The 21,948-nt window shown below is 45.4% G+C and overlaps 1 protein-coding gene across 2 annotated transcripts in view; it reads right to left on the reverse strand.

The window, feature by feature from the left end:
* The window catches only part of SPTBN2 (spectrin beta, non-erythrocytic 2), a 76,602-nt gene that overhangs the window by 44,304 nt on the left and 10,350 nt on the right, over positions 1-21,948 (reverse strand). The window contains exons 4-5 of one of the 2 annotated variants that reach the window (XM_087943441.1): positions 19,865-19,958; positions 9,646-9,797 (exon numbers count right to left, since the gene is read on the reverse strand). In XM_087943441.1, coding sequence (XP_087799567.1) covers positions 9,646-9,797; positions 19,865-19,958 — 246 coding nt within the window. The remainder of the gene's footprint in view (positions 1-9,645; positions 9,798-19,864; positions 19,959-21,948) is intronic. The other variant, XM_087943440.1, reaches the window with a different exon arrangement.

Consider the following 21,948-nt stretch of genomic DNA (forward strand, 5'->3'; position numbering starts at 1 on the left):
TGTAAAGGAAGAAAGGAAGGAAGGAAGGAAGGAAGGAAGGAAGGAAGGAAGGAAGGAAGGAAGGAAGGAAGGAAGGAGGGAGGGAGGGAGGGTAATAGCAGTAGCACTTAAACTTCATAGTGCTTTACAGCCCTCTCTAAGCAGTTTACAGAATCAGCCTGTAAAAAGGAAGGAAGGAAGGAAGGAAGGAAGGAAGGAAGGAAGGAAGGAAGGAAGGAAGGAAGGAAGGAAGGAAGGAAGGAAGGAAGGAAGGAAGGAAGGAAGGAAGGAGGGAGGGAGGGAGGGAGGGAGGGAGGGTAATAGCAGTAGCACTTAAACTTATATACTGCTTCATAGTGCTTTACAGCCCTCTCTAAGCGGTTTGCAGAATCAGCCTGTAAAGGAAGAAAGGAAGGAAGGAAGGAAGGAAGGAAGGAAGGAAGGAAGGAAGGAAGGAAGGAAGGAAGGAAGGAAGGAAGGAAGGAAGGAAGGAGGGAGGGAAGGAGGGAGGGTAATAGCAGTAGCACTTAAACTTATATACTGCTTCATAGTGCTTTACAGCCCTCTCTAAACAGTTTACACAGAATCAGCCTGTAAAGGAAGAAAGGAAGGAAGGAAGGAAGGAAGGAAGGAAGGAAGGAAGGAAGGAAGGAAGGAAGGAGGGAAGGAGGAAGGAGGGAGGGAGGGAGGGAGGGAGGGAGGGAGGGTAATAGCAGTAGCACTTAAACTTATATACTGCTTCATAGTGCTTTACAGCCCTCTCTAAGCGGTTTGCAGAGTCAGCCTCTCCCCGCAACAATCTGGGTCCTCATTTTACCGACCTCGGAAGAACAGAAGGCTGAGTCAACTTTGAGCTGGTCAGGATCAAACTCCTGACAGCAGACAGAGTTAGCCTGCAGTACTGCATTCTAATCATTGACCTTTTGCAGAAGACACTAAACTGAGCTATTATCACCCTTGGCAAATCTAAACCATTTGATCAGTTTATGGCTCAGTATACTGTGTGAATCCAGGAAATTAATTATCTGGGGAGCCACAGTAGTTTGCTGCAGTGGTTTAAGGCAGGGGTCTCCAACCTTGGCAACTTTAAGTCTGGAGGACTTCAACTCCCAGAATTCCCCAGCCAGCTTTGCTGGCTGGGGAATTCTGGGAGTTGAAGTCCTCCAGGCTTAAAGTTGCCAAGGTTGGAGACCCCTGGTTTAACGGATCAGGCTAGAAATCAAGATATGGTGAGTTCTCGTCCTGCCTAAGGCATGAAGTCAACTGGGTGACCTTGGGCCAGTCACCTTCTCTCGGTCCTAGGAAGGAAGCAATGGCAAGGCACGTCTGAAAAACCTTGCCAAGAAAACTGCAGTGACTTCTCCGGGTGGTTTCTGAGCATTGGATACGACTGAATTCGGAGGCAGGGGTGGGTGGGAATCTTGCAGCCCCAGAAAAACTTAAGAGTGGCACAATACTTTAGAAGCTGCATGAAGCATCCTCTTATAAAGGTTCTACGTACGCAACTTCTGACACAACCAGCAGCTAATTCATTACGCTTATTGCTGTAACTGTACTGCTGAAAGTCAGAGATGGAAGCTGCCCAGTGCCAGTTCCAAGTAGAGTGGCATATCATAACATTATAAATCAGTAAATACAAGCCGAGAACCTCGGGCAACAGCCATTCATTCACAAAAGAGGCGTGAGGCTGCATTTTGCATATTGATGAAGACCTAGGGCCTCCACACGGGACAAGCTTAACTGGGTCAAGGAGGGGTTGGTGTGTTGTGCAAACATTGCAAGCAATATTGATTTAATTCCAAAGGCAGGCTCCCTAGACATTCCGTCTCTGTGCTGTTGCACTCGTTTCCTGCTATTAAACACAGATAGCCCTTAGCTTATGGCCACAATTCAGCCCAACATTTCTGTTGTTAAATGAGGCATTTGTTAAGTGAGCTTCGCCCCATTTTACGACCTTTCTTGCCTCAGTTGTTAAGTGAATCGTTGCAGTTGTTAAAGTTAGTCACCCGGTTGTTAAGGGAACCTGGCTTCTCCATTGAGTTGGCTTGTCAGAAGGTCGCAAAAGGAGATGACATGACCTTGGGACACAGCGACCGTCTTCTTCTTCTTCTTCTTTTTCTTCAGCGTTTGTCTCGCGCTCTGGCGAGGTCCGCTAATGTCCTTGAGTATTGCTTCCACGCCTCTCTGTCTGCCACGTATGTCGGGTCTGCCTTCGCGATCTCTAGGTCGGCCTTGATCGTGTCCATCCAGCATTGCTTAGGTCTACCACGCGGTCTCGCTCCTCCGACAGTCACCTTCATCGCAGATTTGATGATGGATTCTTCCTTGGCGCGACTCACATGGCCGAACCATCGTAGCCGGGACTGCCTCATGACCGTGGGGATGGGCACGACGTTGAACCGTCTACGCACTTCTTCGTTCCTGACGCGATCGAGTACACAGCGACCGTCATAAATATGAATCAGATCACAAGCATCTGAATTTTGATCACGTGAGCATAGGGATGCTGGAACGGTCATAACTGTGAAAAACAGTCCTAAGTCACTATTTTCAGTGCCATTGTAACTTTGAAGGGTCACTAAATGAACTGTTGTAAGTCGAGGACTACCTGTAGCGGGGAGGACTATCGAGGTCTTCAAGAACAAATCAGACAGCCATTTGTCTGGGGTTCAAGAAGGACTCCTGCCTTGGGCAGGCGGGGGTGGACTAGAAGAGCCCCAGGATTCTATGGTTTAGCAAGCCCCTGGTTTTGTCTACAATGAGACCACCACAGATGTTTGTTTTTTAAAAAAATACTTATTTATTAGCTTATAACATGGCATACAAAGAAAATACAAAAGTAAATAGGGAAAATAGGGAAGGGAAAAGGGAAAGGAAAGGGGAAAAAGAAAAAAGAAAAAAGGCATTGACTCCCTTTGATGCAGTAGAATAAGGCATTAACACCCAACCTCAACTTTTTACTTTTACATAATCGTATTAACTAGCCATTTCTATAACAAACCTATCTAGTTGGTAAAACCCAACATCAAAGTTTCGGTTTTTTTCTACCTCAAGCACCAAGAAGGGCCGTCCAAATAGAAAAAAACGTATTGCCTCGGTGGCACAGTGGTTAGAATGCAGTACTGCAGGCTAACTCTGCCAACTGCCAGCAGTTCGAGTCTCACCGGCTCAAGGTTGACTCAGCCTTCCTTCCTTCCGAGGTCGTTAAAATGAGGAGCCAGAGGCTGACTCTAAAAAAACAGCTGAGAGAGGGCTGAAAAGCACTATAAAGAGGTACACAAGTCTAAGTGCTATTGCTAGTGGGAAAGAAGGAAGAGCAATGGTGGCACAGTGGTTAGGATGCAGTACTTGCAGGTTAATTGCATTTGTACTTTGCTTGTTTCTTGAGATTTTTCTTTCTTCTCGACACTCAGGTTAAGTTAAGTGCCAGAGTCTGCTGGCCCTCCTGTTTGACCCATCCCCTACTTCCAGTGCAGCCTTGCGATCCAGTCCTGCTAACTGGGTTGCACAAGCCGGTAAGCCGGTTTAACTGGCAGCCAAACTGCCTTCCCGCCTCTAGCCCAGCCGAGCTGTCGGAAGTGTTCCGTCTGCTTGTCACTGAGGGAGGGGTGGAATCAGACAACCCCTCCCAGCCCAATAATTCCTTTTCCCTGCTTGCAAACCACAGAGGAATGGAATGGAGCAGGCGGTGGATGGGAAGTTGGCAGTCCTCAAGCAGGTATGGGGAGTTGGGAAGAGAGGGCTGGGCTCGGACGAAAGAAATTGCACCACGTTCCACCCATGGGCTTGCAACATGAACATGTCAAGGGAAGGAAATGGTGAATTTCCTCCTCTGGAAGATCAATAGGAAAGAGAGTAACCAATCCTTATCTTCTCTTTAACTGTCAGCTTTGGACTTCCTAACCTGATCCAACAGAGATGACACCATGGAAGACTCCAAGGGTTATTCCACTTCGGCTTCGGCTGTGATTTCTCCTCCCCACAAAGCAGCAAATTCTAATGTGAGATTAGATTAGATTAAATTCTAATCTAACCTGAGATCTCCTCTGTGCATCAAATGCGGTTCGCATGTGGAAATAAGCCACATTTCGTTTAAGGAGTAAGCAATGTAAGACTGAGTTCGGCCAACGAGCTGAGCCAAAAACGGAACCACAAAATGGCACCTTGGAGGATTGAACGAGTCCAGTTTTATGTCTCAAACCACTGCAGTCAAGAAAGCTCCAGCACACGGTAAAATTCAGCTTCCTATGCCCTCTGCTGGGGTCCTTTCCCCAAGCCACTTCTCCCGCCTACAAATCCATACCTGTTTGGGGCTTTCCAAGGGGAGAATGAAGCTGCAGGCATTCCTCAATTTACAACTGTCCATTTAATGAGAGTTTGACGTTATGATGGCTTATGGCCCATCCTTGAAGTTATCATCAGTGCACCCACCCTATGGTCTCACGATTGCAACTTGCTTTGGTGCAATTGCGATTTGCAACCTTCCCCGCTGCCTTCGGCCACGCAAATGGGGAAGCCGCATTCTCCTAACCACTGTGTGATTCACTTAACGCCCATGGTCAAAATCAGGTCTGGTCACGTGGCAACTTGTTTAAAGACCACATCGCTTGGCGACTGAAATTCCATTCCCAACAGGGGGGATAAGTCAAGGGCTGCTGCTCCTTGGAAGCAATAGTGCCAAGCTTCCATTCATCCCTATCCTTCACAAGAATGGGGAGGGGGAGGCAGTGGGGGAGGGGGCTTCCATTACAGACCACGGAGACTTTCAGAAGCCACCGCCCGGTTGGCTGAGCTCAGCCAACATGACAAATCTCAAATCTAGGATAACAAATTGCAAGGCTTAATTACGACAGTTACGGGATCAATCTATTTTATCAATTCTCACTTTCCACTGGAATACAAAGCATTCAAATGGATTGGCTTGGTATGACGCATGAAGTCACCAGGACACAAGAAAACCCAGCTGAGGTTAAAAGGAAGCATTGCTGTGCTGTATGTTAGGTTTTTACCCCCCCGTCAGGATGCATTGCACGTCGCCCCAGATGAGCAACATAGAAGTCTAAGGTAAGTAGGTAGGTGGATGGATATAGACAGAGAGATGGATAGACAGATAGATACAGGCAGATGACACGGACAGACATGGGTGGAAAGATGGACAGATGGACAGCTCTCTCTCTCTCACACACACACACATACAGGGGGGGGTAAGGGTGTGCGGCATACAGGTTTTAAATAATAAATAGATCACCAATGTACTGTATATCTAGGTAAGGGTGTGTGATGTGTGTGTTTCTGTGTTTGTAAATGGAATTTCTATATCTAGGAGGAGAACAGGAATGGCCTCACCTAATGTTGGGTGTAGCTCTTCCAATCATAGAATCATGGGTAGAAGGGACCTTAGAGGTCTTCTAGACCAATTTGTTGTCCAAGGCAAGAGTCCTCATATTATTCTGGACAAATGGTTGTCCAATCTTTTCTTGAAAACCTCCAGCCACGGCATTAACCTCAAGTATCATAGTTACAAATTTAACCTCTATTCCCATCTATTCCCAAGATTAGAATTATATAATTTTACACTGGTTACAGACAAATTGGAACATAAATTCCAAGCCCTCGAGGAATTGGAATTCGTAGTCATCCAGAAGAACATGACTTTTTGTTTTTGTTTTATTATTTTTAATGTTTATTATTTTTACAAATAACTCAAGGCGGTGAACATATCCAACATACCTTCCTCCTCCTATTTTCCCCACAACAAAAATCTGTGAGATGGGTTAAGAGAGAGTGACTGGCCCAAGTCAACCAGCCAGCTTTCAAGGTGGGACTAGAACTCACCGTCTCCTGGTGATTGGCCCAAAAGTCACCCAGTGGCTGCCAGGCCTAAGTGGGGACTAGAACTCACATTCTCTTGGTGATTGGCCCAAAATCACCCAGCTGGCTTTCATGCTTAAGGCAGGACTAGAACTCATGGTCTCCCATTTTCAAGCCTGGTCTAGGCACTAAATCAAAACTTGCTTACTTCATCAGTCAGCAATTCAGGATGGTCAGAAAGAGAGGAATTTTTTTATGGATAGCTGGGAGTTCAAAGCCATCAGGTGTGGTAATGGCCAGTGGCTTTAGATAAGGAGAAAGTTTCCTTGAAGTTAAGCTTGGCCCTTGTCTCATTTCAAAGGCACTGCCTTTAGGCCTCTTGACCATGGGGCCAAAGGGATTTGCTATGGCATTCTGGTTTTTTTCCATTTCCCAGTCTAGCTCAGAAGCCTTCAGAAATGCTCCCGCACATTCACGGATGACAGCCATTGTTCTTCATGCAAGGTATATTAGATATTTAGGACAGGTCAGAAATAGGAAAGCAGCCACTGAGAACAAATTGAGGCCTTTGGGGCTATTTTTCTGAGTTTTTCTAAAAGTCGCAGTGAAACTGGTTGAAACAGGATTCCACTAGGACCATTGCTCTGATTCACCAAAATTCTTGAGATGTCCTCACCCTAAAGGTCTCTCCTCCTTTCCACATTTTCTTTCTTGCCTCAGGTGCTTTGCACTTACTGCTTGATACTTGGTTTAAGGCCTTCCTTAATTTTGCACAACACCTAGGAATTTATATGCACTTTGTACAGGTAGTCCTTGAGTTCATTTAGTGACCGTTCAAAGTTACAACAGCACTGGAAAAAGTGGCTTACGGCTGTTTTTTCAGTTATAACCATTGCAGTATCCCAGTGATCACGTGATCAAAATTCCGACGCTTGGCAACTGACTCATATTTATGACGGTTGCAGGGCCCCAAGGTCATATGCTCCTTTTTTGCAATCTTCTGACAAGTAAAGACGGTGGAGAAGCCAGATACACTTAACAGCCGTGTGACTAACTTAACCACTGCAATGATTCACTTAAGAAAAGTTGTAAAGTGGAGCAAAAAAAGTCGTAAAGTGGAGCAAGAAAAGTTGTAAACTGGAGCATGAAAAGTCGTAAAGTGGAGCAAAACTCACTTAACAAATGTCTCAGCGAGCAACAGAAATTTTGGGCTCAATTGTAGTCGTAAGTCGAGGGCTACTCTTCTACACACGTATCCAACAAGTATAAAAACAGATTTAAAGTTAAGAAAATTAAAACATATTAAAAACATGGTTTTGGAAAGGTGGGAATATTTTATTTAGGAGGAAAAGAGAGAACAATTTAAGTGTCTAGTACAGGATACAGGATGTTCACATTTGAAGAGGTCTATAATCAAATAAGGCCAACTGTTTCTGGTTTTAAGGGGTGTTGGCATCTCTCACTTTAATGACTTCCTTTTTTCTTTCAGTACCGATCAGTGTTTTTCCAAGGCAACTCAAATCATTTAAATGGATTCTTTTTAAAATGTGCATATTTATACTGGCACCCATTTTAAGTACATATTAAATCCCTGTAAACAAAACAGAAGGTTTAACTGAAAATGACCCAAATAAAGCACTACATAACAAGCTCACAATGCCAACACAGGTAACCATCGACTTACAATTGAAATCCAAATTTCTATTGCTAAGTGAGGCGGTTGTTCAGTGGGTTGTGTCTAATTGGACAACCTTTTTCTGCCATGGTTGTTAAGTGAATCACACGGCTCTTAAGCGAATCTGATTTCCATCATTGACTTTGCTTGTTGGAAGCCGGCTAGGTGATCGTGTGACACTCCCCACCCCCAGGGCTCTGCAGCCATCATAAATACATGCTGGTTGCCAAGCGCCTGAATTTTGATAACATGGCCGTGGGGATGCTGGATGGTTGTAATTTGAGGACCAGTCATAAGTCAGTTTTTTCAGTGCCATTATAACGTCAAACAGTCACTAAGCGAATGGTTATAAGTGGAGGACTTCCTATATTGGGTTCCTCTAACACAGTGGTCCCCAAACCTTCAAGCCCCAGGAAGCGGTTTCACGGAAGACATTTTTTCCATGAACTGGGGGGGCACAACTCGCTTCCAGCTGTGTGGCCTGGTTCCTAACAGGCCATGGATCAGTACCCGGGTTGGGGACCCTTGCTCTAGCATAACATCTGGCCCCAATGCCTGTGGAAAAATCCAGAATTGAACCAATCTCAGTGGAGAGGCTTTGAATTCAGCAAGAATGAACAAAATCTCAGCCCAACAATGGGAACTCAATGCCAACTGGCCAGTCTCAAATGCCACCCTACCAACCAGGCATAACAGAGTAATAACAGGATAACAGTTCTGGAGGTCTTCTAGTCCACCCCCTGCTTGAACAGGACAAACGGCTGTACAGCCTCTTCTTAAAAGCCTCCAGTGGTGGATCATCCACAACTTCTGGTGGCAAGCTGTTCCACTGGTTAATTCTCACTGTTAAGAGGTTTCTCTTGACTTCCAAGTTGTTTCTCTCCTTGTCTAGTTTCCATACATTGCTTCTTATTTCTTCCCTCAGGTGCTTTAGAGAACAGATTGTCCCCCTCTTCTTTGTGGCAGCCTCTCAGATATTGGAACACTACTATCATGTCACCCCTGGTCCTTCCTTTTCACTAGACATGGAGCCAACACAGTCAGAGATGACGCTCTTGAAATCTGCGTAATTTTCTGCGTGCCTCCAACGTTTTCCAGCCTGTTTCAGCATCTTCCTTTCCTTTGCCTCCCCCGCCACACCAGCTGAAAAATTCAGCCGCCAGGACAGAAGCACCTGCCAAGCTGCCAGGCAGGGTGTATGTAGGTTGCTGCCTGCCAACAGGGAAACTGGAAATTCTGCCTCGCTTTAGTTAGAACAGGCTGTTCCCCCTCCCGGCTGCAAAGAGAGCCAAAGCGCGGCATTCTGGGAAACAGGTGTTCGGCTTCCCCGGCTAGGTGGGTGGTGGCTGCGCCTGGCTTGGAGAAGAGGAAAGAGAGACGTGGCAAGAGATGAGCAAAGCCACCCGGCTGGGCCAGCCTTTTCAGGGCTGATCAGGGCAGGGTGGCCCTGCCCCTCCTAGAATTCCTAAGCAGCATGGCACTTTTGGAGCTGGAAGGGGTCCCACCCCAGCTGGGAAAGGGGTGCCTCTCGCTCCGTCCTTGTGTTTTCTCAGCGGTTTTGCCACGTTTTTGTACGTGGCACAGTCAGAAATCATCCAGGACGGTTTGCGCCTTACGAGTCTGAGGTTCAAGCACAGGAGCCCTGATGGGGCAGTGGTTAGAATGCAGTATTGCAGGCTAGCTCTGCCCACTGTGGGGAGTTCGATACTAAGTAACCGGCTCAAGATTGACTCAGCCTTCCTTGGTGGGGATAATAAGGAGCCAGATTGTTGGGGGCAACAATCTCTCGTAAGCGGTTTACAGAGTCAGCCTGTTGGTCCCCAACAATCTGGGTCCAAATTTTACTGTCCTCGGGAGGATGGAAGGCTGAGTCAGCCTTGAGCCGGGGAGAATCAAACCGCTGGCAGTCGGCAGAATTGGCCTGCAGTACTGCATTCTAACCACTGTGCCACCACTATTAAAATGATCAAATGAAAACAAGCAGGTTCCATGCTTGGTGATTTAAATGCTTTTAACGATAGATGGATGAGCACATTGGACACTGCATCCCTAAAAAGTGTCCTCCTTCACGATACCAAAAAGTGTTGGAATGTTGTTTGTTTGTTTGTTAAATTTGCAGACATTTTTAATCGATCGGGGGAGGGGGCTGCTTTGGCTCCCCCATCCTTCCCCACACTCACCAATTGCTCCCCTGAGAGCACTTCCAGGAGACGCAGCAGCATGCGTCCATCTCGCAGGTCGCTGTACAGATCGCTGATGCGGCAGGTGACCCGGGCCAGGTGAGAGTTGACCCATTTGGTGAACGTCTTCTTCTGTACCGCTTCTCGTTCATCTGCAAGAGAAAGCCAGCGTTTTGAGGAACAAGGGCCTCACCACCACAATCTGAAGCTACCTTGGAGCTGTTGGCAAGGAAGGGCGAGCTGTTCATACTTTCCTGCAACTGCCAGTTAGGGGCCTAACTTCAATCTACAGCCATTGGCTAAGTTGCTTTAATGTCAGAGAAAGAAGGAAACATCAGCAGTACAGTATTATTTTTTTAAAAATGCACGTGCAGCTTTCAAGATGGAGCCAGAGGCATCCATAATGATGCAGAAAAGTCCAGATGGAAGGCTACAACACCTGCGGCTTTATTATGGACCAATAAAGGAGAATATTCGTAGCTTAGGGCTGAAATGAGGGGTCCTTGGCTCTCTCTGAGCGTGCATGTTTTCTTGCAGAGAGGTAACATCACCAGTGAAAACCCCGCTCCCTTCTAGCCCTGATGCTGTTGCTTATCTCGGGTATTTGGGTAATGCTGGACATTATTATCCAACATACGCTAGATGTTTGGATAAAGAAACATTGGTAAGAAAACAACCAAGCACAGAGAACACTATGTATATGCAGCATATGTAAGAAAAGGAGCATAGCTGCAATTGCTTATAGCCATAATTTATTTGATTTTTATCCCACCTTCATTACTTTATAAGTTAACTCAAGTTAACCTCCCTCTTCCTCTTTTTCCCTACAACAACAACCCTGTGAGGTGGGCTGAGCTGAAAGACTGACATTGGCCCAGAGTCCCCCAACTGGTTTTCATGTCTAAAGCAGGACTAGAACTCACTACACCTCCTGGTGATTTGCCCAAAGGCACCAGCCAGCTTTCATTTCGTGACTTATGACAGGCTTTCCACTGATGACCATCACAGCACCCCCCACAGTCACATGATCAAAATTTGGGCACTTGACAATTGGAATGTATTTACGAAAGTTACAGCCTTAAGTTATCTACTTGTTAAGCGAATCTGGCTTCCCCACGGATTAGGCTTGTTAGAACATCGCAAAAGGAGATCAAATGACCCCGGGGAAACCATCATAAATATCAGTCAGTTGCCAAGTGTCTGAATTTTGATCGTGTGAACATAGGGATGCTGCAACAGTCATAAGTGTGAAAAAAGTCACTTTTTTTCAGTGCCACTGTAACTTCAAATGGTCACTAAACAAACTGCTGTAAATCAAGGACTACCTGTACAATTAGACAAGGATGAAGAGATGGAAAAGATCTGGGAACTCACATAAATGACAGCCACTGCTGAATTAGGATAAGAAAAAATGGGTTTCATTTATTTGTATGTATTTAAAGGAGGGATTTTTTTAAAAAAAAAAGGTGCTTTGACAAGGAGACAGTAACATGCAGCCAGCAGGTGTTCAAAGGTAACAGGAGAAGGCAAGGTAGCCAGCCCTTGTTTGAATTAAAGATTTTTTTTCTTAATTAAAATGGCTGCATTCTCTAATCATGGCATTAATCATAATCATGTTAATATCTTAATTTTTATACTGCAAGATAGCTTCCTAGCCACTCATGGCTGCCATTTCTGTCTTTTACTGCTTCTATGCTGTGCTTTTTAAATTGCTGTTTTCATTTTGAAAAGCTTAGCTGATAATTATAGAATGCTGTAATCCAAGGAAAAACTGTTTTCAGACAGGTGTCCTATGATCCGGAGGTGTTGTATTATGAATGCTACCTTTTGCCCCTTAAAATTAATAGCAGGCAATCAATCAATCAATGCTTATATAAAGAGACAATATTATTATTGTAAAAGAACTTGATTACAGTTAAAAACCATAACTCATAATTTCATAAAATCAAGGAGAAAAGGGAAGGGGGGGGGGGGAAAGGAAATTTAGTTGCAATTATCTTTAAATTATAATTTGAAGCCCAAATAAGATCAGGTATCTTACTTCCAAATTGGATCAAAAATACTTATGACCACAACTGGAACCAGAAGTTCTGTTCTTGTTAAATGAGTCACAGTTGATTTTATGACCTTTTGCCCTGGTTGTTAAGTGAATCAGGAGGTCATTAAACAAATCTGATTCCTCCTATTGACTTTGCTAGTTGGAAGCTAACAGGGAAGGTCACAAAAAGCGATCACATGACCCTGTTGTCAAATGCCCAAATTTTGACATGAGAACTCCTATCACTGTGTCTTTTAAAACTGATTTTTTACAGATTACAGATTAACAGAGTTGGAAGGGACCTTGTAGGTCATCTAGTCCAACCCCCTACCCAAGCGGGAGACCCTATACCGTTTCTAACAGGTGGCAGTCCAGTCTCTTCTTGAAAGCTTCCAGGGATGAAGCTCCCACAACTTCTGAAGGCAGCTTCTATTCCATTGGTTGATTGTTCTTCCTGTCAGAAAATTCCTCCTGATTTCCAGGTTGAATCTCTCCTTGTTTATTAATTAACAATGAATTCATAAGATGTTTACTTTCCCTGCCACTTTATACAGCCATTACAGATCTTCATGAGGTTCATGAGTTTGCATATGATGTCTTGTTTCATAAAAGCCTAGAAGGGGGTTTATTAAAAAAAAATAAAAAGCTGCAGAATTTGTGTAAAGTTCAGTCTATTTGATCTTGGTTGCAGAGAATACAGGCAGTCCTCAACTTACAACCATTCGTTTAGTGGCCATTTGAAGTTAAAACAGCACTGGAAAAAAGTGAGTTGCGACCATTTTTCACACTTATAACCGTTGCGGCATTCCCATGGTCACTTGCTTGGCAACTGACGCATATTTATGACAGTTGCAGTGTCTCAGTGTTGTGTGATCCCCTTTTGACAATCCAAGTCAATGGGGAACCAGATTCACTTAACAACCGGGTGACTAACTGAACAAGTACTTAATAACTGTGGCAAGAGAGGTCGTAAAACAAGGCAAAGCTCACTTCACAAACTTCCCACTTAACAATATAAATTTTGAGCTCCATTGTGGCCGTAAGTGTACCCCTTGCGAATAAACAGCACGCACGCTGCCCAAATTGCTCGTCGGTTGGCAGGTTACTACGCTGGGGGATGCAAAAGCAAATATTAGAAATGGCCTTGCCCATTCACAGGGCACAGTACCATACGTCCCTGTTTACATGTTCCCTCCAGTTTCTCAGAAAGCACCACCCTCTGTTGGCACCTGGATAATATGCAAATCGACCAGCATCAATGAGTGGGTTGGAAGGGAGATCATTGACAGGCAGAAGGATTCAGCTGCCTGGGCAATCTCAAATTTCTTATCCAAGAAATCTTCTGTCCTTTAAGATGACATGGAGTTCTCCCACCTGTTAGGTGCCAGGTAATGCCAGGTCTCATTGTCCCAGGTGACCGTCTAGCTGAACAGCTTTGATCTTAATTTTATTGCTCACAAGTTAAACTGTAAATAAGACGGTCTGCAGTTCGAATCGCTACTTTGCCATGAAATTTACAAGATGGGCAAGTCATTCTGCCCTCAGCCCCCCCCCAACCTCTCCTCCAATCTACAATAAAGGGGGAGGGGTATCATTTTCTTATCCAAGATGTTTGTCCTCATAATGATTCATCCGTAATACAAAGAATGAACTTTCAACACATGAAAGGGCTACATAGAAGCCACATATTAATATTTACAAATGAAGTTGGCAACAGAGGGTTGCCAAAAAAAACCTTCAGTCAATCAGAATAGAGCTAGAAGGGACCTTGGAGGTCTTCTAGTCCAACCCCCTGCTCAGGGGTGGGATTCAAATTTTTTAACAACCGGTTCTGTGGGCGTGGCTTAGTTGGTGGGTGTGGCTTGGGGGTCATGTTATTGGCTGGGCGTGGCCAACTCAATATGACTCACATTGAGGCACGCATCTCCTTGCCTGGCCTCTTATGACTGTGGGGATGCTGCAACAGTCATAAGTGTGAAAAAGGGTCATAAGTCACTTTTTTCAGTGCCATTGTAACTTTGAACGGTCACTCCACACAAGCAAAGTGCCAGCAAAGGAGAGGAAAAAAACTCCAGAGAAGTTCCTGAGACGGGAAGTCTAGTCCTGCCAAGAATGTAATAAGGGTTAACGGAGAGGCAGTTTCTGTAAGCAACACCAGAATGTTTCCTTCCTGCTTTCCTTACAGGATTAGCCCAGTAATTTCTTCTAACAACCGGTTCTCTGAACTGCTTAGAATGTTAACAACCGGTTCTAGCGAATAGGTGCGAACCGGTAGAATCCCACCCCTGCCTCTGCTCAAGCAGGAAATCCAAATGGCTGACCAGTCTCTTCTTAAAAAACCTCCAGTGATGGAGCACCCACAACTTCTGTAGCAAGCCGTTCCACTGGTTAATTTTCCTCACCATTAGGAAGTTTCTCCTTAGTTCCAGGTTGCTTCTCTCCTTGATTAGTTTCCATCCATTGCTTCTTGTCCTGCCTTCTGGTGCTTTGGAAAATAAGTTGACCCCCTCTTCTTTGGGGTAGCCCCATAAATATTGGAAGATTGCTATCATGTCCCCCCTCCCCAGTCCTTCTTTTCTCTAAACTAGCCAAACCCAAGTCTTGCAACCGTTCTTTATAAGTTTTAGTCTCCAGGCTTTTAATCTTAGATGCTTTCTTTGCACTTTTTCCAAAGTCTCAACATCTTTTTTTGCAATGTGGTGACCAAAACCGGATGCAGTATTCCCTCCCAACTCAAGATATTTGATTAGAGTCAGTCCTCAACTTACAACCATTTACTTAGTGACTGAAGTTACAAAGGCACTGAAAAAAGTGATTTACAGCCAACCTTCCGCGCTTATGACCTTATGACCATCGCAGTGTCTCAGGGTCCAGTTGGTTGCAATTTGGGCACTTGGCAACCAGCAGGTATTTATGATGGTTGCAGCATCCCAGGGTCACGTTACCATTATTTCGTTTAGAGCAAGTGGGCAGCCGCATAAATTCTCTTATGTACAAAATAAAAGAAATACATTGCCATTTGCAACCTTGCCCGCTGGCTTCTGACAAGCAAAGCCAATTAGGACAGCCAGCGGGAGGTCACAAGTCATGGTCACGTGTCTCACTTAATGGCCACGGCAAAAAAAAAGTTGCAAAATTGGTTGCAGCCATGTGATGTCTCACTTAATGCCCACTTAATGCAATTTTCTGGTCACAACTGTGGTCCTGAGTTGAGGACTAACTATATTTGCCTTCTTTCCCCCACAGCCCACAATGAGTGCTTTTGGAGAATAGAATAGAATAGAATAGAATAGAATAGAATAGAATAGAATAGAATAGGAATAGAATAGAATAGAATAGAATAGAAGTAGGTAAGTAGAATGAATAGAATGAATAGGAATAGGAATAGGAATAGAATAGGAATAGGAATAGGAATAGAATCTGGAAGGGACCTTGGAGGTCTTCTAGTCCAGCCCACTGCTCAACCAGGGGAATCTATACCATCTCAGACAAGAGGATCACCAAGCAGCTATATGGTGAGAGGTCCTTTCAATACTATTGAACTACAACTCCCAGCACCCCTCACTATTGGTCTAGGGCTGCTGGGCATTGTTTATCTACATCTGGAAATTGGGCAACCGTGTAGTTCTGCAGCCAGGGAGTTTCTTGGAACTTCTATGCAGAGACAGGAGGTTTTTAGCTACCTAAAGCAATGGCCCTCCTCACTGAGCACCAGAAACAGAGGGAAGACATTTAAGTGTATTTTACATTTAAGTGGCATGGGAATTCTGGGAGTTGAAATCCATGTGTCTTAAAGTTACCAAGGTTCAGAAAGCCTGATATAAACCTGGCACCACCATCACTCCCTTTTTATGACATCAATTAGGGCTGGATGAAGAATTCGGGGAATTTGAGGTCCACGGGTCTTAAAAGTTTGCCAAGGATGGACGCCCCTGCTCTAAACCATCCTGCTCTCCTACCAACTTGTAAGTTGAGAATCCCTCCATCCTTGCAAAATGATAAAAAGCTCCGCTGCAGCTCCAGCAGACCGACTGCTGCGCCTCTGCCCAAAACCTATCGTGTGCGCCCAATGTGCAGGAAGAAATCAACCATGGTGGTGGTGGGGCCGAGGGTTCAGCTCTGAGGTTGAGTCACCAGGAACATGTCAGGACAGGGCTGGGCTGGGCGAAAAGCTCCGTCTCCATGTGCTTTGCAGAGAAGGGAAAAGAAAGGTCAACGGCGCGCCATGACCCTGGGCCCCACTGGCCCGAGAAGCCAAATAGCCCATCTGCTCAGCATCTCGCAGATTAGCCAGCTGTCTGGAAGTGAGGGAGGCCTGTTGCCAAATCCATTAACAACAACAACAACAACAAAAAAAGAGGTTCAATAACTTTGGTGATCTACGATGACCCACATCGGAGGGTGATTTTTCATTCTTGAATGAAAAGGAGGTGAGCAAGGTACCCCCTCCTCTCTTCCAGAACACTCCCCATTCTTCAAAAATCCTTTGCATCGACCATTCGATGGAGCACCCCGCCTTGCAAATTTTGTCCCCCAGGATTCATGCGTAGCGAGCACCAAGTTAGGTCAGAACACAGTTTGGATGCTTCAGAAAGTGAAAAAATCAGGCCGGGTTTGATTCTATTGCCAGGTCATCCTTTTCAATCAGACGATAGGTTAGTATACAGACTTAACAGAGTTGGAAGGGACCTCAGAGGTCTTCTAGTCCAACCCCATGTTCAAGCAGGAGATTCCAGACATATGGCTGTTCAATCTCTTCTTGAAAATCTCCAGTGTTTTTTTGTTTTGTTTTAGAAACAGTGACTCTGGTTGAAGATAGTTACTGGGTTTTGCTAGCTCAGGTTTAATGTTCACATGTTGTGTGAACCCAGCCATTACATCAATTATGTAGCCGGCTGCCTTTTTTTATACTGGAAAAACTTGTTTGGAAAGGTGGCAAAATATTTTTTTTTTCCAACATAAAAAGAAGTGGCTGGATCACGACTGGGATCAGCCGATGTGGGATGAAAAGGCTTAAATTTTACTCCGTATTCACTCACACCTGGATCCTTTGGCTCTGGATGGCATGCACAGACACAAACATGCACAAGTAAGTAATAAAATGAATAAAACATCCTTCACAGGAATTAAGACTTGCTTTTCTAATTCCTCGTAAGGCAACTAGCAAAGGAAATGAGAAAGGGTTGATTGTCTCTAAACTAACATGAACGCGGCTCATGCAATACACTCGGTTCTAAAGCCAGGTTAATAAAACAGTCATTGTGCTTACGTAGCATGGTACGCCCCATCAAATAAATAATATCACAAACGAGCAGCATATCCTGAATTACACAACGTGCTAGACCACACACGAGTTGCTATCAACCCCTAAACGTCACACCCAAGCCCCTTTTAATTTAATGTTTTGTCCAATTAAGAGGAATCCCATTATGGATCAGGATCTCATGTACTTGTTCTAGCCTAATTTTTTTTTTTTAATTAGAAATTTGGTTGCATGCCGAAACAAATTGCAGGCAGCCCTCAACTTCCAACTGCACCTGAGCTCATAACTTTGTTGCTAAGTGAAACAATTGTTTAAATGAGTTTTACCCCATTTTACAACCTTTCTTGCTCCAGTTGTTAAGCGAAGCATTGCAGTGGTTAAGCTAGTCACACGCTTGTTATGTGAATCTGGCTCCTCTATTGACTTGGCTGGTCAGAAAGTCACAGAAAAGGGATCACGTGACCCCAGGAGACGGCAACAGTCATAAATATGAGCCAAGGGTCTGAATTTTGATTCCATGACCCCAGGGATGCTGCAAAAGTCATAAGTGTGAAAAACAGTTGTAAGCTGCTTTTTTCAGTGCCGCTGTCCCTTCGAACAGTCACTAAACGAACTATTGTAAGCCGGGGACTACCTGTATACAATGAGATCTCTAAGGGAAATTATTACAGAAGCTGGTCCACCTGGCTGCACCTCCTCCCAGCCTCTCTCTACCTTTTTAACCTTGGCTACATCCCGTGTTTACCCCTTTGGCACAAAGGACACTAAACCCGACGGAAGATGTAGCAATGCTCGGAACGCAAAGAGCCCCAAACACCTTCCCCTTATGTTCCTCCCCATTGGGAGCCGGGCTCCGAACATAACAGGAAAATGCTGAACTAGAATAGATCAGCAAATTGTATTCTATTCATTTGGAGCTTAACCAGAACTCTGGGGTCCTTTCCCAACAGACAGCCGTGTGGGGGGAAGTTGGGGATTAGGCTGTGAATGGGAGCAAGCGCTGGTTCTCATTTTGTGCAGGATTTTGTGCAGGATTCCTATCTGCCAGAGGGCGACTGCCCTTTTTTTTTTTTTTTTTTTGCAGTTCAATAACCTTCCGGTCTCGGCGCATGGATAAATGTGCCTGCCCCTCTCTACCCAGGGAGAAGCCCGTGCTAAAACACCAGCCTCTACTTGCAAAACTTGTAAAAACTCTCTCCGGCGCACACGCTCCCAACCAAACCCTATTTGTACATACGGAAAAGCAGTCCATTTGTTAGAATTGTCTATGGAGATTCTCCGGGTCATGGTTGTCCCAGAGGTGCTTTTTTCAAAAGGCAACTGGACTTTCTTTGTTGTTAGCACCTGTGGGGTTCGTTGTCGCTCCGTTCCAGGGTGAGGTCTTGGCACTCGCAGACAGACACTAAAATTTAACTCGGCTCCCCATTCCAGCACCCACCCACCCTTCTTAAGACACCCAGGCCAAACTCCAAAGCAATGCAACTTTCCACCCCCCCTTCCCGCCCACCTGGAGACACCTTCATCCCTACCACCCCGCTGTGGAATCACCTGGCACTTAATCCCCAACCTCTGTGATACAACAGACGATAATTGCAAAGGCATAAAACGCCTTTTCGCTTGCCATAAACCTCACCTCTCCCTATCATAAAAAAGCATCTCGGTGGGAGGAAAGTTCAGAGCTTAGGATTGGGGCTGGGGGTGTGGGGAAAAGGGGATTTTTTAAAAGAGGGCTGGCTTTTATCTCTAACCAATAAAATACTGCCCAGTCTCCTTTCCTGAAATGGGTTGCAGGCTGCCAAAAGCCCGATCTTTATGCTGCCTCTTAATTAACTAGGGAAAAGATGCTGCTGACTTGGACAAAAACTGAATCCAATCCAGGGCAGGAACCCCAGTCCCCTTTTTTGGAGAAGGCAAGAAAGCACTAAAATAAGATGAAGGTCTTCACAATGGCACCCAGATTTTAAAGCAGAGATCACCAAACTTGGCAATTTCAAGACCTGTGGACTTCAACTCCCAGAATTCCTGGCTGGGGAACTCTGGGAGCTGAAGTCCACAAGTCTTAAATTTGCCAAGTTTGGAGACCCTTGTTTTAGACTATATTCCTCCGAAAAACTAGGCGGGTGCCAGTTTTCCTGCACGAAAGGAAAGGTGAGTTTTTAAAGCGTATTTTCTCCTGGGGTTGCTCTGAGTGCTGCTTTTCCGGTTCTTAAGAGCCTTAAAAGCATTTTTTTTTTCCTATTTACATTCAAGGTCAGTTCAAGTGTTATCTCTGCAAACATTGAATGATCAGCTGGCGCAGGGCAAGCATGAGGCTCAATTTTAAACTGGTCGGTTTTTCCCAAATGGACACGCTGGGACCACGTAGCCCATCAGCTGCCCCAGCGGGACAATTCTAAAAGATGCTTAGATGGAGGGAAGGGGAGGGGGAGAAGGCTGGTTGTGTGAATGAAGGCAGGGGAAGAGGAAACGAAGGTGAGGGTTTACAATGACTGTTCATCACCACACTGACTGCCACCAAATCAGGGTTAACTTGTAAGGCGCAGCCAACCTGGAAACAGAGATAGTAGCTGTGAGTCACCCTCCCACCTATCTAGGTGCTTGTCCCTCTCTCTTGCAACAATCGGTGTCCTCTTTGCTTTCCTGTCCTTCAGAAGTGGGGCACAGGACCACCCACCCACCCCAGCCCTCCAAAAATCCAAGCTCCAGAGGAGTTTGGCTTTGCCCCTTGCAAATCCAGCCTGTGTACTGAAATAATTCCTGGCAGCACCTTACAGATTAAGGTTTTCCTAAACCTGCCCCTTAGGCAGAGGGAAGGGAGATTTAAGGATTTAAGGATCCTGGAGGGGAAGCCATGACCCCTTCGTGATGCGCCCATTTCACCCACCCCCTCCACTCCCCACAATTCTCCTCTTCCCTACCTTGAAGTTGCTTGAACCTGCCCTCCAGGACGTTAGCGTACTGCACCGCGTTGATAAAAGCTGCAGGGGACAGCTCGGGGGTTGGGGAAGGACCCTGGATCACCTCCATCAAATCTGTTTCGGTCTGGTACATCGTGCCCAGCTAAGGGACTCCTCCTCCCCGGTTGGGAGCCCCGAATGCCTGCCAGCCTCTTCCCACTTCCCAGGGGTGGCGGAGGGCTGCCCAACCAACTGCCAAGCCAACCACAGCTGGGCCCAGGTAGAAGGAAGCAAGCAAAGGAAAGCTCTTTCGGAGGCACCTTGGTACAACTGGAACACTTCAAAGGGAGTTTGCTTACCCCCTCCCAGGGAGGGAGGGGAAAGGGGAGGCTTGGGGAAATTTACATAAAAACAGGTTGGGCTGCTCTGAATGGCAGAGGGGTGTGGTTTGTGTGTGTGTGTGTGTGTGTGTGTGTTGAGCTTGGGCAGACATGAAAGAGGGAAACTCGGCTGGCGAGCACACACAGAAACACGGGCACAGTTAAGCAGTCTGAAACTTGCAAATTTTAGCACTGGGGCTTAGCCAAGGCTCTTTTTGAATAGCCTTAGGTTTTGTCGTCAGCTGCAAGCCAGGGTTCGAGGACTAGCGTTGGGTGACACCAAGAATGACCAGCAAGCTTTTCTTCCCCAGCTCTGGGTTAGTTTCCAGATAGATCTTTCTGAAACCTCTCCCTTTCTCCACTCCTGATTTGAGATGGGATATGGAGTCCTTTTTTTCTTTTCTTAATACATCACATTTAAAAAGATTTGATTCTTAAGCAATCTTCCTCTTTACTTTGCCGTTACACCTGCTTCCTGAAACATCCGTTTTCTGAATTTGCATCATACACCGAACTCTAAACGAAAGAAATAGTTTGGATTTGCACAACAAGGCGATCCATTAAAAAAAACAACCACTAAACTTAAAAGCTAATTCTAGCTTTAAATGATGTGTAAATCCATCCGTAAGTTTCTGACACATGAAAGCATTTTATCAGAATAAAGCTGATTCTTTTCCCTGTCTGTAAAGTGGGCACAAACAACTGTCCAGAGCTTAGTGCCGTTACTGTGCAATAGTGAAATAACACTATTTTGTAGGCAAGCAAGCCCTACGTCCTAGAATATTAAGAACAATTGATAAATACTTATTTTTAAAAAAATATGTACAGAGAGTTTCAGAAGTAGACGAACGTAATGGCTCTTCTGTTTTAAGAAAACCTGGCTTTGGATTAACCCTGTAGGCATCGCCCAAAGAAAAGAAAAGATATGAACCGATGAGCTCAGCCAGTAGCAGGGCCCAAACAATGAAAGATTTACATCCCTTTGTCTGACCATGAAGCTCCAGCTTGCCGTGGCTTTAGAGACAAAATGACCGCCCCTGGAGAGTGTTTCTCCACATTGATTTCTGAAGATAAATCAACCCGGCATCATCCAGGACTGGGGCAGAGAAAGGAGCTGTTTCTCCCAATAACCAAGGGGAGCCGAAAAATCCCATCTGTAGTTTTCCTACGTAAGTTTTTAAATCGCACAGAAGTCACCTTAAGGCCAGGAGTTTAGCGAGCAAGAGGTAAGAGGTGATTTGTTCCAATGTGTGCTCCGATATCTAGGGGGCTGCCAAGCCAAGAAGGGGGTGGGTGGGGGTCAACTATTCTCCAAAGCACCAAAAGGCAGGACAAGAAGCAATGGATAGAAACTAACCAAGAAGGGAAGCAACCTGGAACTAAGGAGGAATGTCTTGACAGTGAGAACAATTAATCAGTGGAACAAAATGCCTCCAGAAATTGTGGGTGCTCCATCACTGGAGGCGTCTAAGCCGGCTTCAAAGCACCAGAAGACAGAACAAGAAGCAACGTATGGAAACTAATCAAGGACAGAAGCAGTGGGGACAATTAATCCGTGGAAGGGCTTCCCTCTTGAAAACCTGCCTATCCCTGCAGGTTTTTACGAAAAGATTGGACAGCCGTTTGTCTGGAATGGTATAGGATCCCTTGCTCAAGCAGGGGGTTGGATCGTTAGAAGACCTCCAAGGTCCCTTCCAACTGTTACTCTGTTGTGTCCTGATGATC

The sequence above is a fragment of the Notechis scutatus genome, chromosome 14 (genome assembly GCF_049901735.1).
Source record: "Notechis scutatus isolate UNSWTSFEM ecotype Mainland chromosome 14, rNotScu1.2, whole genome shotgun sequence".
Lineage (NCBI taxonomy): Eukaryota > Metazoa > Chordata > Lepidosauria > Squamata > Elapidae > Notechis > Notechis scutatus.